This window comes from Perissodus microlepis, chromosome 16, assembly GCF_051167445.1.
Source record: "Perissodus microlepis isolate ML-2025 ecotype Zambia chromosome 16, ASM5116744v1, whole genome shotgun sequence".
NCBI classification, from domain to species: domain Eukaryota; kingdom Metazoa; phylum Chordata; class Actinopteri; order Cichliformes; family Cichlidae; genus Perissodus; species Perissodus microlepis.
The window spans coordinates 7,373,854-7,393,788 of NC_140476.1; the positions used below are offsets into that span (position 1 = coordinate 7,373,854).

At 37.6% G+C, this 19,935-nt stretch overlaps 1 protein-coding gene across 4 annotated transcripts in view; it reads left to right on the forward strand.

The window, feature by feature from the left end:
• Positions 1-19,935, forward strand: part of LOC146370362 (inactive dipeptidyl peptidase 10) — a 131,748-nt gene that overhangs the window by 88,289 nt on the left and 23,524 nt on the right. For all 4 annotated transcript variants that reach the window (XM_084954818.1, XM_084954819.1, XM_084954821.1 and 1 more), the window contains exons 6-9: positions 11,984-12,036; positions 12,305-12,386; positions 15,461-15,581; positions 17,412-17,566. In XM_084954818.1, coding sequence (XP_084810944.1) covers positions 11,984-12,036; positions 12,305-12,386; positions 15,461-15,581; positions 17,412-17,566 — 411 coding nt within the window. The remainder of the gene's footprint in view (positions 1-11,983; positions 12,037-12,304; positions 12,387-15,460; positions 15,582-17,411; positions 17,567-19,935) is intronic.

Here is a 19,935-nt window from a genome sequence, read left to right on the forward strand (position 1 = left end):
TTGTTATGCTGGCTTTTGTTATTATGTGGTTAAGTTTGTGCTCCAGGTTTTGGTTATCATTCTGCTATGCTCAGTATTTGTCCATTCTGGGCTTAGTTTTGTTATCTAGGCTTTAGGCTACTGTTTTCATGTCTGCCCTGTGTTCCACTTCACATGTTTAGTCTGTCTTGTTCATGTGTTTCTCTCAGTTCTCTGTGTCACTCCCATGTGTCTTAGTTGCAGTGTGTGTTACTTTTTGTTTTACTTTGATAGTTTCCTGCCCGGTGTGTATGATGTTAAGTTTTGCTTAACTTTTGTCACCTGTGTTCCTAACTGTGGTTTGTTCCCCTGTTATATTGTGTGTGTGTATATTGTCTGATTTTTCCTCTGTTCTTTGTCGTGCCATCCATCTAGCTCTATGCTCAGAGTGTCCGTGTTGCCTGGGCTAGTAGTTCCTGGTTTCCATAAAGTTTGAATGTTTTGTATCTTGTGTTTTTGGGTAAAACAAAAAAAGAGCTGAATAGAGCCGTGCACCAATTTTACAAACTGTTTTTATCTTTAAAGATCAAGTAAATGCAACAAAGTGCAATGAAAACAGGCTTACTCAATAAATACATTATATAAATATTTTGATTTAAGGTCCACAGAAGTCTGACTGCACAGGATACACAAAATCAAGAAAAGATTAGATCTGTTGATTGAATGTTCTCAAATAAAAGCATGCTAAGACTATATGCTTTTACCAAGGCTGAAAATTCACATGTTATTCATGAATTGAGTCCCTGGACCAAGAAACATATCTGAATGCAGATTAATTTGTAATATCTTTTTGAGAATCAAAAAACCAAAATATTTCTCCAAAATTTTCCTGTTTCAGTATGCCATGTAGATTGATTCCAATTTCCAAAATGATTGCTTCTAAACTGGTGTAAGCTCCATCTCCACCTCACCTCCTTTTACATAATAATTTTAAAAATCAGACACAAAAAACCAAAACCAAAACAGACAGAACAGTCACATCAGTTTCTTTGCAGGGATAATACACTCATGAGTCAGCCATAAATTCCATGTATGCATGGCATGTAGTGTCTGCTCAAAACCCTGTGTCTGAATATCACCTATAAAAAGATAAATGCTCCAAATCCACAGTATTTCAGTGTTCCTCATTTTTGTTGCTGTGGCTGTGCAGCGTGTTCTGCTCACCTGGTTGTGTTCGAGAACAGGCCGTCTTGTTGGAAAACCTCTGAGTAAAAATGCTCATGCAAAACTTAAATTTAAAAACCAGGCATATGAATTATTGAATTATACTACCAACATCCAAACAACATACCTTTACTTTTTCACCCCACTGTAGCTAACCCAAGAAAACCCAGAAAATCATTATTCAGACCATGCAGCACAAAGACCTCCTCACCATCTTTTGAAAATAAAAAGGCTATTTGTGTCATATGTTAGTATCAGAGCCATTATCACCAAGGACCTGTGATGTATAGAAACTGTCAGATACAATGTATTGTTGCTGCACTTTCTTTTTTTCTTTAGATTCCTTTCATTTAATCAACAAACAGAATCTACCTGATGCTTTAATTCAAACACACTGTCATAGAATTAAACATAAAGAAAGAGCCAAGGCTGTTCTCAAGCGTAATCATATGCACCCAGTGTTTAATTGCCTAAACTATAAACATATACCTAAGAAAGAGAAAATTAAGGGTCATGGTTATTGGGCACCCCATATGATTTCACTATCATCAAACGCTTGTTAGAGTGGAAACCTGAAGCTCAGTCCTTGAAAATGTCTCAGTCCATGGAGGGCAATGAATGACTAACAGTGAGGTACAGATTTATTAGCACAATGAGAGATGTTGAAGGAAACGGAAAAAATAATACACGATTATCAAGTCCAAAACAGCAACAAATGTTATGGGGATTTTGGCTTTCTTCCCTTTTCTTTTCTTGTTTTTACAAAGTGGAAAGAAAAAGTCAAACAAAAGGAAAAAGTCAGTCACCAGTAAATGTGCTGATGAACATGACTGCATTACTAATTGTGGCCATCTGGGTTTACCATAGAACTGCTCATCACATTAGTCCTCTCCTCAGATTCTGAGACACACAGCTGGACTCCTTAGTTCTTCAGTCCAGGACTACTGCCAGACTCCAAGCTCTTGAGCAGGCTCCTTAAGCCTGACAGGTCTCAAGAGTGAGACCCGGCTAGCTTACAGTATATGACTAGCTGGAAACGAACTAAATATGCATCCCTGCACTTGAGGACCTTGGAAGGGGTTGGCCACCATTCTTGGCTCTCTGCAAACAAGGCAGAGTGCCCACAAAAGCCGATACTTTATTTAGCCATAAGTGATTTCCATACAAAATCTGCACATTTGTGAGTCTCTTCATCACCCTCCTCAAGCTCCTTATATTTCCTGACCAAATTCTGGACATGCCAATTATAATATTTGTATAGTCTATGTAAATATGTGCCAAGTGACCTTTTGCCAGGCATTGCAAGCATATATTGTGTGGTGCAGCAGCAACAGCAGAAGAGTAATTATTTGACCTGTGAATGTTTTTAATTTGGGTGACTTCAGTATAATTTTTTTTATGATTAGATGCCATGGAGATGGCACTTTGGGGACCATGAAGTCAGAAGTGAATTGTGACATATTTGAATTAAAACTATAATCTGATATTTAGAATCCCCTTATACTGGTATCATTACTGAATGTTGCCAATACAAACAAAGGCAAAGGTGTCATTAACCCTCCGGTTGTGTTCACCCCCACCCCCTTACTTTAGTGTTCCCTGTCAAAATTGACTGGTCAGTTTTAACACCTCTTAAATTAATATAAGAAACATTTTTCAACACCAAATTCAGTTCAGTGGGTGGGTCAATGGGTCGTTCAGTGGGACATTCAGTGCGTTGTTCAGTAGGTCGTAAAAGTAGGTCTTTCATCAGGTTCACCTTCCAGCAAGACAACGACCCTAAACATAACCCAAACACAAAACATATCCATGTGTTAGAATGGCCCAGTCAAAGTCCAGATCTAAATCCAATCGAGAATCTGTGGCAAAATCTGAAAAATGCTGTTCACAAACGCTGTCCATCTAATCTGACTGAGCTGGAGCTGTTTTGCAAAGAAGAATGGGCAAGGATTTCAGGCTCTAGATGTGCAAACCTGGTAGAGACATACCCTAAAAGACTGGCAGCTGTAATTGCAGCAAAAGGTGGTTCTACAAAGTATTGACTCAGGGGGCTGAATAATTACGCACACCCCACTTTTCAGTTATTTATTTGTAAAAAATGTTTGGAATCATGTATGATTTTCGTTCCACTTCTCACGTGTACACCACTTTGTATTGGTCTTTCACATAGAATTCCAATAAAATTGATTCATGTTTGTGGCTGTAATGTGACAAAATGTGGAAAAGTTCAAGGGGGCCGAACACTTTTACAAGCCACTGTATGTCAATTAAATTGTTTGTGGCATTTAAACTAAACACAAAAGAGAATGGAATGCAAACAACCAAGTAAGAAATGCAATGTAAATCTGCTTTTTGACATTTAAGCTGGAAAATTTCAAAATATCTTGCCTCAAGCACATTTTATTATCTGTGATATTTAGATTGTTAATTGCAGCAGGATAATTATAGTCTAACATACAAAAAAATCACGATCCTGTACGAATTGACTAAATATTACAATGATCTTCACAGCCAATTCTGATTATTGTTATTGTTATTTGTTCGTTATTTGTAATTGTTATTTATAATATCCCATATGTGAATAAGAGGTTGGAGTCTATGTACATGTTGTAAACATTGAAGTTTATAGAAAAAAAAATGATAACATACATCCGACTCTTAAATAAGATCTGCGACAAAATTGTAAGAGTTGACTTTGGGTGAAAATTTGTGTACAGAGAAGAAAACTGTAAAACTGTAAAGATCTCAGAGTTCCCACACTGTGCAGCTGAAGTTACAGCTATGAATTTTAATTACTGTTCTTCAAAGTGTTATAAAATCTGATTAAACCCACCTGAACCTGTGTGATTATCATCTTGAAAATGTAACATCTATGTTTCGGGACTTGCTGCTGAGATAAATTCAGCTGAACCATCTGCCCTCTGATTGAGTTTGATTCTGGTTTGTGCTAATGTTTAACCACACCCATGTGTGCAGATTGGGTCACAATGTGCTCCTGTACCTTGAGTTCCAAACGGAGTGTGGGTGTCAGTGTCACTGATGCAAAGAAGAAAACTGTGTGTTACATTTGAATCTCTTTTCTGCACATGCACAAAGAGGAGATATATTTTTTCATTTTTACAACAGCTTATTGTATGATATTAAAGAACAGATAACTAAAAACAGCAAAGCTGAAATAACAATAAAAAATAATAGCTATATTATAATACAACAGATTTTTTTCCTGCTAGAGGAAATTTATGATTTTAAAACGAACATGGCTAAATTTCAACATCAGTAAGGCCCACAAATCTTTTCCACTATGCTTAACCTTTGTCTTACAGTGGTGCTTGACACACCACAAAACATAGTGTAATGGCACATTGGGGCCGGCACACTTAACCCAAAGAGCAATCATTACCTACCCTCTCCAAATCATTTTAGTGCCTAAAACTAACCAGCAAGAGAAAGTAAAAATAGAAAGGGGTGAAAAGGAAAAAAAATCAACACTCTCAGCATGTTCTGGCAACCTGTCAGCTCAGTTAAAGGTGCAGGTCTGCCACCTCACACGAAGAGTCAAGCAACACCCGATATATAAGGAAAACATTATCATTTGAGGTGAGAGGAATAATGTCCAACTCCCACATGTCCTTCACTGTGAATACAGATGCAAACACCCCCTCAACACTCTTTGTCACTGTTTGACTCTGCTGTTTAGTATAGTGACTGCAAGCATGTGCAATACTGCATGTATGCAGTATTGCTTATTGACTGATTATGTACTGTATTCTTTTGAATGCTTAGATTTTTTTGTTTCTGCTCAGCAGTTTATCTCCAACGCACATTTCGCTCTGCTGATACCAAAAAATGAGGGCAACCCTTCCTTTCACAGCTTCTGAATAACTATTTGCTTCATAAATATATGTAAATAATAGCATCTTGTTAGGCAATTACTACTGTAATAAGAAGGCAGATCTGGAATGGAATGGAAATACAAGCACTGTATACTTGTGACCAGGTTAGTAACTCCTGTTTAATTACTTCCTACAAATGTAGGCATCCAGTTCTAGAAAGTTCCTCCCCTGTTACCAACATCTATATACAATATATTCTCTTCCTGAGTTTAGTTACTAGCCGCTATAATGATAACGGTAATGAGATTTAAGGTAGCTGCCCAATAATACATTAAATTTTACCTCATATTTACTAGGTAACTCGTTCCTGTTAACTCAGTCAGTGATACCATGACAATGGAAGCACTTAATGCAGCAGCAGGTGGAGCTCCTAATCAAATTTAAATAATGTTTTTTGCACAATCTTTTAACATTACCATTAAAGCAGAGGTCATATTTGAAGTCATTCATGGTGTAAATAATACACTCTGAGGAACACTGTATGATAATCCTATTCATGAATCTTTAAATGAGTTCAGATTAATATAATAATATGCTTATAAAGCAATTATCTGGTTAAAAATCAGCATTAATGTGGAAAATTTCAATTTTTTCCACAAACAAATCCATAATTCAAATTTCCATTTGTCTGATCTCACTTCATCTCTGGAGGACTGCAGTTCCACTCTGACAGCAAACTGGCAAAAACAAGTGCATAACACAATAAACAGGGAACATTTTGTGATTAAAATAGTGCTTACTGTTAGCAGCAGAGTGCACCTGAGCCCATCAAACAGTCTTTTCTCCACAGTTCCTGTTGGTTTCTTCTTTTAGAAAAGAAGGGCAGCTGTGACTTTGTTATGCAGAAGAAACTGTGAATCTTTTATGGTGCTTGCAAGAAGTTATAATAGAAAATGGAACACTGTTCATTTATCGCACCGGAAAACTAATGCTGTGCCTGCATTCAAAAGCAGTGAAATTGCTTGTTGCAAATCACCTTACGTGTCTTTCCCCACTCTTCCATTCTGTAGGCTGCAGGAACATCTTGGTGTCGGTGAACTAAGCAGGCTTCATAATGAGCTCTGTGTGCTTGATGGGACTGACACAGAGATTTAGAGGTGCTATCTCCTCCTGAGATGGACGGAGTAGATGTGTTCATCATGAAAGTGACAGCCTGAATCTATGGAGAGTAATGGCATGCCCCCGCACCACTGTCTCCGGTTGTCTCGTGAATTTATCATAATCATACTCTCTCTCTCTGCTGTACTATACTGCTGCGTCGAAGGTTTCCATAGATTTCTGCCCATTTTTTGGGGGGTTTTTTAACGGTCAGCAGCCTTCTGACATTAAAAAGGACATTTGTCAGAACTTGTACTGGTACATTTACTTTTTGAGCTGGTGATTTTTGCAGAGTATCGATTGCTTTTCATTAGGACGTGCATGTTAATGAAGTGTAGTGAGCAAAGAGTGCTAATTACCGCAGTCATCCATTAGCAAAAGCATTCAGGAAAGTTGATCTCTGAAACTATGCAGAAATGCATTTGATGAGCCTCATTTGTCTTTTCCGCACTTGTTACTTTTAAATCAATAGTAAAAATGGCTCAGTACATCTCAGAACTACAAATGAACATCTATCATGATGGAGAAAAACCGAACTGTCTTTCTTGTCGCATGGTCTTTGTTAGCACGTTTATAAAAACCTACAAGCTCATCTGATTAGTGACTGTGTTTTGATGGTGTTTTTGGTAGCACAGCTGTTCAGAAGCCACCATGTGAACTATACTGCAAATGAGAATTGGCAGTCTAGATTTTTTTTCAATATAGTTGTTTAACCTTTGCCTTGAGAGTTTTTAAAAATAATTTTAATGATTACAATGCAAATGCCTGTGGCAGTTGGAGGGCACTGTGCTACTTTGTTATTTACCATCTAACAAAGCTACCAAAAAGGAGAAGAAAAGAAAAAAAAATAGTTTTGCACAAATTGGAGTGAAAATGTAATTTGTTCAAAATAACTCCTGCCTTAATCAAGCCAACTTTAGACTTGCTGACATTCTTGCTGAAATGTTAGATTTTCCTGTCTCTCCTATATCTACCTTTCAGATAAGGGAGCATAGTGTTTCTCTGCTTTTAACAAGCAGCTAGATCGTCCTTGAGGCCTTTCATAGAGGCAAAAACAGAAGACGCCAAAGAGAAGGCGATCAGGTCACTGTGCTCCAAAAGCCTCCACCCTGCCTGACCCTTTCAGGCCTTTCAAAATAGTTAGACCTCACCAATGGATGGATTCAATTCAATTCAATTCAATTCAATTTTATTTATATAGCGCCAAATCACAACAAAAGTCGCCTCAAGGCGCTTCATAGATACAGAGAAAAACCCAACAATCATATGACCCCCTATGAGCAAGCACTTTGGCGACAGTGGGAAGGAAAAACTCCCTTTTAACAGGAAGAAACCTCCGGCAGAACCAGGCTCAGGGAGGGGCGGCCATCTGCTGCGACCGGTTGGGGTGAGAGAAGGAAGACAGGATAAAAGACATGCTGTGGAAGAGAGACAGAGGTTAATAACAGATATGATTCAATGCAGAGAGGTCTATTAATACATAGTGAGTGAGAAAGATGACTGGAAAGGAAAAACTCAATGCATCATGGGAATCCCCCGGCAGCCTACGTCTATTGCAGCATAACTAAGGGAGGATTCAGGGTCACCTGGTCCAGCCCTAACTATATGCTTTAGCAAAAAGGAAAGTTTTAAGCCTAATCTTAAAAGTAGAGATAGTTTCTGTCTCCCGAATCCAAACTGGAAGCTGGTTCCACAGAAGAGGGGCCTGAAAACTGAAGGCTCTGCCTCCCATTCTACTTTTAAATACTCTAGGAACAACAAGTAGGCCTGCAGAGCGAGAGCGAAGTGCTCTAATAGGGTGATATGGTACTACAAGGTCATTAAGATAAGATGGGGCCTGATTATTTAAGACCTCGTATGTGAGGAGCAGGATTTTGAATTCAATTCTGGATTTAACAGGAAGCCAATGAAGGGAAGCCAAAACAGGAGAAATATGCTCTCTCCTTCTAGTCCCTGTCAGTACTCTTGCTGCAGCATTTTGGATTAGCTGAAGGCTTTTCAGTGAGTTTTTTGGACATCCTGATAATAATGAATTACAGTAGTCCAGCCTGGAAGTAATAAATGCATGAACTAGTTTTTCAGCGTCACTCTGAGACAGGATATTTCTAATTTTAGAGATGTTGCGCAAATGGAAGAAAGCAGTCTTACATATTTGTTTAATATGTGCGTTGAAGGACATGTCCTGGTCAAAAATGACTCCAAGGTTCCTCACAGCGTTACTGGAGGCCAAGGTAATGCCATCCAGAGTATGAATCTGGTTAGATACCATATTTCTAAGATTTTCAGGGCCGAGTACAATAACCTCAGTTTTATCTGAATTAAGAAGCAGAAAGTTAGCGGCCATCCAGGTCTTTATGTCTTTAAGACATTCCTGCAGTTTAACTAATTGGTGTCTGTTATCTGGCTTCATGGACAGATAGAGCTGGGTATCATCTGCATAGCAGTGAAAATGTATGCTATGTCTTCTAATGATGCTGCCTAAGGGAAGCATGTATAATGTAAACAGAATTGGTCCTAGCACTGAACCCTGTGGAACTCCATGGATCAACTCCCAAAAAAAGAATCAATCACAAGGCTAAAATACACCAGTCATAGAAATTAAAAAAAGGAAAAACTGCACAGATTGTTCGATTTTGCACACTCAATAACACTCAAAAACACTTAATGCATTTGTGGGCTTTCCACAGCATGTAAGAACTGATATTTTGAACATTTTATACATCTTTTTAATTTTTAATTTCCAAGACATTTTCCTCATGTCTCTGCAAACCATATTAATGTACCAGTATCAGATACACAAGTTGTGACAGCATCAGGATGACTCAGGTATGAGAAAAGCATCAGTTAATTTTTTATGCTTTTTGTTAGTCTTGATTGAGCAGTAAACTCTACTACTGCGATATTCTAAGACAGCTAAAACGAATTATTCACAAGTGGCAAGTAACCCCAGTCTGCTGAGAAGACACTACCACACAGCACATTCAAACACCTCCCTGCTGTCTGAAACAGTCTCTCCAAACATCCTCCCAACTCATGTGTCACCCCTGGCTGACAGCCTTATCAGGGAGTCATCACAGAGCTGTCACCTATGAGGGGCGTCTCCTGAATGATGCTGACGTCTTTTTTGAAGAAGGGGAAGCTTCTTTTTTCCTTCTTGGGGAATTCTCTTTGGTAAAGAGAAGAGGAAAGTCCAAATTAAAAGTGAAGGCTGGTGGCTCCATATAACTGAGCTTTTACTGCAGGGAATGGAGGAGCGCTACAGCATTTATCACCCCTTGGGTGTGCTTACTCTAATATTGTTATGCTAATGTTGCACCTGATTAGCATGCCGAGACACTGCAGTATTGGACCATTATCTCAGTGAATCCTAAATAAAATGCTCTGTGAGTGGATTTTCTCTGGTCATTTCTAAAATGCTGAATTGTGGAGCACTGAAAAGTGAAAAATATTTCTGATTTTCAAATGCATATATTATTATTATTATCAATTCAGTATTATTCCTGAGAGGGCTGTGCTTTATCCTTTTGTTATCTTCGATTATAAATGATCAATTAAAAATTATTCACACATTACATTCTGACACATTTATATTTGTAATGGCAGAATTATCTTGCACAGCTAGATATCTGAAACCTTTAAATGGGAAATCAAGTAGTATTTATAGTATACATTGTGGGAAACGGACTATTGTTTTGCTTACAGCATTTTAGTTAAACTTCGCAGACTAATGACTAATGTCACGCAGAGGGCTAGGATACTCTCTAGCACCATTACTACTGTACCACAAAGCAGAAAAGCAGCTTCAAAACATGTACTAACAATTTCTTTCATGTGCTATCATCATAGGACAACGCTATTGCTTTGTGAGGACAAGCTGTCAGTTTGTGCGTAGACTGTAGACAAAGGACCCAATTGCCGAATATTGCAGGTATAATATCAAACAAAAGGAAAGTCGGGCTGATCAAAGTTTCAAACAAATTTCAAACATGATCCAAAAAGTCCAAACAGAGACATAAAAGATACCAGGAAAAGCAATTTACAAGAACATGTCACCAAACACTCAAGATTATATAACAAACACAATGACAATGGGTGCTTGGAGTACTGGATACAGGAAAGAAACCATACTAGATAAAGTCTTGATCAAAGTAAAACCAGAAAAACCTAAAAGACATAAAGCTAAACATGCGTACAAGAAGATTTACACTAAACACGGAGACTGTGAGAAAACTAAATACGACAGAGATAAACTCAAAATAGAAGCTGAAGCTAAATAAACACTCAAAATACAAAATACAAAGTTGGCTATAACAGGCACCCAAAACTAAAGTGCAAACTAGACAGGAAAAGATACTCAAATAATAAGATAAAAGTAAAGCTCAGCATATGAGAAACAATGAACATAAATCTAAACATATGATCACAAAACTAAAACCTGTTACATAAAAAAAACAGAAAACAAACGATTGACCAGTAGGATAAGACATCAAGACATAAACACTATAATAATAATATTAACAATAACTCATGCTTCTCTATAATATAATATAATATAATATAACATAATATAATATAATATAATATAATATAATATAATATAATATAATATAATATATACAGCTTTTTGTGTTGTTTATCATTAGTTGATGATTCTGATGATTATGCTGAGGGAATGTCCTGTATTTGACCAATACATCCACTATAACCTAATCTTTATCCTTGTGGATAAATCATGTGTGGAACATGTATAGAAGTACTATAAGTGCAAGTCTTCGGTCCCCAAAATCATCAAAGAAACATCAAATCAAATCATTCATTTCCCTCAGGATGAATAAAGTATTATCAATCAATCAATCAAAGTTCATTCTTCAGTTATTCAGTCTGTAACCTTCTTGTTTCGGTTTACTCTCACTGCTCTCAAATATTTCCTCAGTTTTCCATCCTCTCTTAGTTTTTGTCAGATTTTAAGTTTTCATTTATTAGACGTATCAGATTACTTCAATACAAATCTCTTCCAGAGACCAATTTGTTGTTTTCATATTTTTTTAAATGGCAATTGTCAGGCTTAAGTGCCACTAATGCAATCCAATCACAGCTCGTGTTGCCCCAGAGTGTCAGCTGCATTGTGTGATAAAGTACTCTCATCATAGGTTCTATGACAGAACAGTAAAGCATTGTGACCATTTCACTGTAATTTATCTAAAACTGGAAACCATCCTGTGTTATTGCTGTCACTGTCCAATTAAATACAGAGAATTTGAGGCTGCACAAGTATCACAGGTCTACAGATGAAGCAGAAGCACACTGATGAAAAGCAAATAATTTTTTTAAACTGCAGCTATATCCTTTGTATAAACAATAACTAGTTGTCAACCCTTGGAAAACAAAATTAGCAGCATTTTACGTGAAAAAAATTCAGACTTCTCTCTTGCTTCAATAGAACGCCAAAAGATTTCATTAACTTTTGTTCTCTTTTGTGAAAGAAAGCAGAATTACCAATTAAAAGAACTAAAGCACTACCCTGCAATCAACAGTTCAGCTGCCATATCCCATTGGAGACTGTAGTTTCCTCACCAAATTGAAATGTTTGCATTGGTGTCTTATTTGCACATGAACAGCATATATCACACTGTTATTAGCAGTCTCCAAGAGAATAAAGACGACTAAAATACCATGAAAAATGTTAAAAATATTTTGTGGTGTGTTTTCTACGTTAGTCTCAGAAGGTGCATTTGCTGACTTCTTGGCTGCTATTATTCATGGGGGAAAAAAAAAAAATCACATTTTTTGTTTGTGTGTTTGATTTTTAGGTCTACCAGCACTCTTTCCTGGCATCGTACCTCCTCTACAATCTATACACAAGGTAAGGAAATATAGAAATAAATCCTAAATAATATAATGGGATGATTTCTTTTTCAGTTGACCATCCTTTAAGAGCACCAGTGTCACACATTTTAGGACAAAAATGTCAACATGCTATCTTTAACAGATGAATATAATCTTATATAATATAGTTTAAAAGTTAAACTGATGGTGCAGAGCTAATATTCACTTCACTGAGATTTCAATGACAGTGTGTCAGTGATTGCTAGACTGATTTTGTGATACTTTTATCATTACCATTACATCAGGGAGGTGCGGGAGCTCAATCCTCCGGAGGTGTCTGACTCAGTGCTCCAGTTTGCTTCATGGGGTGTTCGGGGTCAACAGCTGGTAAGTGACTATAGAGCTTTATAAAGGTCACTAAATCTTAAAACAACCATGCTTGAATTATATTCTTAATCTTTTATTGATTCAGTGGTTAGTTTACCTCAGGATTTATTCCCTTGGTTTCCATAGGCTTTCCTGGATGCTTGGTTTATTGGTTGTCACATTAGCTAAAGCAATGCGCTAGCTGTTCTTCCTGAAGTCCACCAAAAATGTAATGTTGATGTAAAACTGTTGTTAAAGGGTTTTATACACAGCCCCACACTTTCAGAGGCTCAAAAAAGACTGAATAACTGATTGATGAGCAGTTTCGTTATTCACTGAAGCTCTCAATATGAGGTCCACAGGAATGTCAATGCAAGTTAGAGATGCAATCACTGGGCCAAAGAAACCTTAAACAAATCTGTCACAGAGATAGCAAAAAATGTAAAGTGATAAAATCAAGAATCTGGTTCATTCTTTAAAACAAGAAATGGACACAACAAGGACCCCTTCACAACATCTAACTGAGTGAAGAACATTCTTGTGCATCGTTTTCAGTTACAGTCCAGAGATACTTTTATGAATGGAAATACAAAAGGCTCCAAAACACCGGATACACTCAGAAACAAGAAGGCAAGATTAGAGTGTGCCAGAGAACATCTGAAAGAGCCTGCAGAGTTCAGAAAGCAAAAACAATCTTTGGAGAAATGAAACCAAGATGAACTTGTGTCAGAATGATAGCAAGAGAAAAGTATGGACAAGGAAAGATAAACAAAGCAAAGCAAAGGCTTCAAACTGGACACATTCAAAACCAATCCATTATTCGATATCTATTTAACCACTGATTGCAACTCGTTAAATGTAACTTATCACACTTCATCTTCTAAGGTCTGCATTTATTTGGTATGCATCTCTTCCTCAGCCATTGCAGCATAGCACAGATCATTCCAGCCCATAATTCTTTTCATCTCATAAATATTACAGTTAAACAAATGCATGCAAAATATTCACAATAAAATCCTGCCTCTGGATATGAAAAACAATGCATAAATAAATCATCCTTGAAGAGTCAGAAATCATAAACTATATAAAATGTAATTTGATATACAAGTTTAAGCTTTTCTAGTGACCACCAGGACTGAAAATGAGCTATATCCCATCCCATCATGAATTTCTTAACATTGCTTTAGGCTTCAGGCATTTAGAAATAATTGAGACACAAATCAATTGTCGCGCTAAGAAAGGAAACGCAAACATGTCATTCATTTTCAAACAGAAATGAAAGATTTTTTTGCATCTGCATTTAGATCATTATGAAGTCAAAGTTTTGATAAGTCATTACAGGGAAAAAAAAATCACTGTAATTGGCTTGTTTTTCTCATTTTTCTCTGTGAAGTCTAGCCCCAGTGCAATCAAAATATTTAGTATTTTGGTGTTTATTTTTGTATTTATTTATTTATATCAAAAGCTAACTAACATTTTTCCCAACAAGTCAATTTTGCCTTCTTCAAATGTACATAGTTATGGTTACTACTAATGATGACATAGATCTCAGAGGGTCAAACTGTTAATATTTGTGGATTCAAAGATGCAATAAAAGCTATTCAGTTCAGAATGCAAAAAAACAAAAGAAAAAGAAAAGAAAAAGAAAAAAAAACTAGAAATCCAAACCCACACATTAAATAATGCAAAGCATCGAGCACCAGGGGAAGGACACAGATGCTTCACAGATGGACAGAAATAAAGACATGGACTAAAGGGAAGGATAGCATTATACACACACATACACACACACTGAGGAGGACTGAGTGAGAATCTGGAAGGAAAGCAGGCATGGTTGAAGATAATCAAGACAATAGCAGGGAAAAGGTAAAAGTCAAACACGAGAGACAGCAGCAAACTATCAAAGCAAAGCAGGAAGTGGACACAAAGAGAAGGAAACTCACACAAAATAAAATATAGAAGAACACTGGACAGGCAAGAGTGATGTAGATTTTCTTATTATTTCATGAATCATGTTTTACAAGGTTAAGACATAAGATTAGGACAAAGGTCCAAAATATAATCAACACAAGAATTCACCCTCAAGTAATAACAGCCAATGCTTCAAATACTGGAACACAGAAACCCAAACTCGAATCTATTAACTTAGCATTCAAATCCTAAACCATCAGGACCAGAATATAAACTAGTTTTTGATATTTTATACATCACACGATGATGCAATCAGTGGAGAAAGTGATCAGCAAAAGAACTCAAAGATCTGTGAACAGAATGAGATGGAGCCCAGGCCTTTATGCATGCACAAAGGTGAAAATCAATGTTTAATTTGCAATCTTACATAATATTGCTTTATTGTTGCTGTAATTTATGCCACATATGAAATTTTCTTTGCTCAGCAGGGAGAAAAAACAAAAAACAAAACAAAATCCTGAATAAAGATTGTTTGTGACTTGAGAGAACAGACAAACTACCCTTAAACCAAACAATTATTGTGAGGAGAAGTCAGTTTCACTAATCAAGCTGTTGCTGAAAGACATCTTGTTGGGCGACTGGAGCTCTCTGTGTGAGTAATGCCTCCAACGTGCCGTGCATCATGCACCGAATAATCAGTCCATTATTTTCTCCAGTGCAGACAAGGAAGGTAATTAAGCATTCGATAGCATATTTATCTCGTTTCCTCAGTATTTATACCTGCCCCCAGTGGAACCTGTTCACCAGGAAGCCCTGCAGCAGTGTGTCACGGTGCTAATGACAAAGTAGTTTTCATTACTTATGAGCTCTCCCAGCATATTTATCTGTGTTAGATGAGCCACTCTCTGAGTGTGTTTTTATCAATGGACCAGTCGCAGTGATCCTTTACCTATTTGTTCAGTTGAGGTGTTCCATCACCTTGGCCCAAAAAGAAATTGGGCCATAATTTTAAAACTAGTACATGTCTAAAAAGCAATGCATCTTAAAATACATGAAATAAATCAGACTTGGGGACATAAATACAAGCTGGTATTATCTTTCTCTTGTTTTCATACATTACGGTATCTTCTCTCTTTTTTCGTTTACTTACTACATTTACTTTTTTTATTTCCTCTATTCCACAGGTGTACATATTTGAAAACAACATCTACTACCAAATGGATGTACAGAGCAGCTCGTGGAGGCTCACGTCATCTGGGGAGGAGGGGGTTGTCTTCAATGGCATCTCAGACTGGCTCTATGAGGGTAAGTATGAGGCTTCAGGGTCGCAAACTGCCACAGAAAAGTTTCTGCTTTTTAGTTCACAGCTACTATTCTGTAAGATTCTGCATGCCTGTTCAAGAAATCTTTGTAATGAAAGTACAAATACTAAGATATTTTTTTTTATGGACTACATTGTTTTTGTTTGATTTGTACCGTCTTATCTTAATCTACTATACTTAATGTACTACTATCTTTTCTTTTTCTATTATTATCTTAATGTTAAATCCTAAACATATATTAACATCCTATTATAAGAAGTATGTACCATATCTCCTCATCAACAAGCAGGCCAATCTGAATGAAACGTTCCACAAACATTGTCAGACATTTTCCTGTTGTTGATGTTGTTGTGTATTCATCATCCCCCTGCAATCAGCAATGCAATTTTGTTCGAGTCACCACTAAATACAGACACTGGCCTGCAGGTTTGGTGATAACTAGTTCAACTCACTCAAAGAACCTTCAGAGAACTTCTGAAACCTTCTGCCACTTTTAAGCTTTATAGTGTTAGACTTTTCAGAGTTTCATTGTGTAGCTCTTTGCTGATGTTTTACATAAAATGTCTGTTAAAACATTTATTTTTAAGTGCTGAACAGACAGATATTACCTTCAGACAGATATTTACCTGGTAGAGAACAAAAACAGAAAAAAGACGCTGAATTTCAAACTCATTGGTCATCATGGAGAAATTATAGGAGAAATGGATGTGGTAGTCCCACTCAGCCTTAGTAATGTGCAATAATGTACAGTAACCACTTATTAAGAAGGCAACATGTATGCAGCTGTGGAAAGAAACCTCTATATGGGCAAAAGGTTCTTCAGATCACTGCTGATGAGATCAACATGAGGTAACAACAGAAGCAAACTGATTTTAGAAGTCCCTAACCTAAGTCTTCTGCAATCTGTCATGTATGCTGGCACTGGACTCAAAAGGCAGGACTCTGAACTGTGCAATCAAACAAGTGGGTTTATTTACAACACCGGTGATATGTACATATGTACAGTGAGATGGGGAGAAGAGGGGTCCAGGGATTCCAAGGCTAGGTCCAGAGGTGGGAAAAGGGGAACACACGCTCACACTCCACTATGTACAATCCAAATCCAGATTCCACAACGTCCACTCCAACACTGCGCTCACTCTGGAGAGTGAATGCTCAACTGGGAAGGGTCCAGGGAAGACAGGTCTATACAAGGGAGATTGAGACAGACATCAGAGAAACACTCAGGAACACAGGGAGGTCAACAAGAGACTAAGCCAGGGTACACTAACACTAGTAAGTGCAATGCTCCAGTGAGGCACACCACTCCAACCAGGCTCCTTAAGTATGGTTGGTGCTTATCAGCCGTGATAAGCCACAGGTGCGTGTGCATGTCTGTGAAGATCAGGTGACACAGGAGGCAGGCAACACACCACAGGACAGCCACTGGTGGATCATGACATAATCTTTTAGAAAAATAAGCTTCTTTTCATATACAGACTTCAACTGCCCAAAGATCAAAGATTGTTTTATTGTAGCAGATCTTGGATACAGTTACAGTTTAGGTTCAAACCAACCTGATAGGACTATTATCCGTTTTATTATTTGAGTTTGTTTTATTGTAAATGCATCCAAATAAATGCAAATAATATTTTTTATTTTTATGCAGTAAAACTGTACTTTGTTTAAAGTCTCACCACTTTTAATTTAATTTTAAAAAGTTGATGTAAAAATCTGAGTATTGTTTACATTGCATTTAAAAAAAAAAAAAAACTCATTAAACTTCCATTTCTTTTGACTTGGGCTTTCAGATTGTTTTGGTTTGTCTTTGCAGAGATGGTACTGCACACTCAGGTGGCCCACTGGTGGTCACCAGACGGCTCCAGATTGGCTTACCTCACCATCAACGACTCCCTGGTCCCTACAATGTTCCTCCCCCGTTTCACAGGCTCCCTTTACCCTAGAGGGAAAGAGTATCCTTATCCAAAGGTGGGACTCATAAAAGTCAAGCTGAAGTATACGCTGTGTTTAATTATAAAATTAAAGGTAGTAAAAACTTATGACATCACTGCTCTGATGCTAGGCTCAGATGTGCTGTTTAAAAGACACGTCCACCCAGAATAACATGCATTTAGAGTAGTTGGTACTGTATAACCAGCTGAATCCACTATAACCTGAAAAGAGGATAGTGTTCCTTTTATTGCAGCTATATTGTATCAAACCGGTGCGATCAGTAATACAACTACTGGATCTCTCCTTAAGCTAATCCATAAAGGTTAGCGAATCCTTTTGTTGTTTAATTCATGCTAGCGCTGACTTGCTCCCTTTGAAGAGGGATGGCTGCAGGGATCTGTGGCACTGGGAGGGAAACAAGCATGATACGCTTCAGCAAGGCAAGTTAACACACCTCCCATCTCTTGATGTGGATGTTTAGCGTATCAAATGCCTTTTAGATGGGAGATTGGTTGAGGAAAATTGTCAGAATGAGGGTCATAAAGTGGAGGGCAACCTCATTTGTTGGTTTAGACCTGACCACAGATGGGGAGGAATGGAAGGAAGATGTATTGTTAATGAAGCACTGCTCCTGATCTTAGAATTGCCCATCCAGTGAATAAAAAAAAAAAAAACTACATTGACATTTTGTTGCTTACATCCTTGAGAGAGGTCAGAGTTGAAATATTATGGGACTAAATGAAGCAGAGATTTAATTGCTTTCTCATTCATTTTGTCTTTGGGAGCAGTGATGCTGCTCGGCAGTCTGACAGTTATACCTCTGGGCCAGTCACTCTGGGATAAATTTGTGTGGGTGTCTCCTCTGTGAGTGAATACATGGTAAAAAGCACACCCCAGTGGGAGTCTTTTATGGGCACATTTTTAATAGTGACAAACTGTTCCACACTGCACCCTGGCCTATGCTAGATTTTCCTGACCAGCCTCAATGTGTGAACAACAAGGCCAAAACTATGCCCCAGAGATGCACATTGGAAATGCAGTATTAAAGTTGTCCGTCTCAAGAATTGTATCATAACTCAGTCCACAATCGATGATATTGCTATGGTTTGTTTTTATAGGCAAATAATTTAAGAGAAAAATGAGCCATTAACCAGCCTGTGTGGTCGGTTGGATTTTGGGAGTGTAAGTTTCTGTACAAACAGGTCATTTGAGCTGAAAGCTAAGCAGCTCACCATAAAAATGTTTGCATTTATGTGTTGTTTTTAATATTCATCATCTCATTTTATCATGTTAGCATGCTTAAATTTGATAATTACATTGATAGTAGATAGCACAGTCCCACTCCTGACTTAATGAATCATTAGTCAGAACTCCTTAGCATCATATTTGAACAAATCCAAAGTATAAGTTTTTAATGTGCATGGTTAAAGTTGTGATCAGGCAGATTTTAACTGAAGCCACACTTTTTCTGAACACAACTGAGCAGTTGTGGTGCTCAGAGTATTAAAGCAAATCTCCTAAATGGGATATAAAATTGCAGTTTGACAGAGGGGATTTTTGTGAGTGCTTGAACAGTTTAGAGGTAGATGAGGTAGAGGTTGTATGTTTAAAGGTAAAGCAGCATTGGTACAGTTGCATATGCAAATTTTGCTAAAAGCATGGTTTGCTAATGGTTTCACTGCTAAAGGAACAAATAAAGTAGGTATCTAAAGAAATATATATTGGTTGTTAACAGCTGCAAACAGATTAACAAGTGAAATTAATGTAACAAATATGATAGGATACAGTTCACTACTGTGAGAAATTGGCAACCAGTACAGACAGTATACTACCTCTTACCCTGTGAGAGGAAGGGCTAAGCTACACCCACCTTCCAACTTGATATTTTATGGCCGGAATAGCCGGGGTGTTTGTACGGCGAATCCGAAAGCAGAAAAGGGAAAGACGGAATTGAATCAAACTGAACACATACATGGGAAACATGAACCTGAGCAGTAGAAATAAAACTCTGTGACATGACTTGACGTGGAGACAACAGACAACCCAACAAAGAACAGAGGGAGATAGAGGACTTAAATACACAGAATGGTAATGAGGGAAGTAGAAACAGCTGGGGAGACACAGCTGACACAAATGATCATGACACCACAGGTAAAAGTAAAACTAACACACTGAACATGGAAACACTAGACCTTTTCAAATGAAAACAGGAAACATAGAGAGACACAGACATGACAGCCAAACTTGACAATAGGATGTGGAACACACAGACATGAATTACATGACAGACTCGGGGAACAGAAAGGAACACAGGGAGAAGGACATGGGCAACGGATAAGGGAGACGAGAGGGAGAGGGAAACACAAGGGGAACCTGCATAGACAAGGAGCTCACACATGACAAAC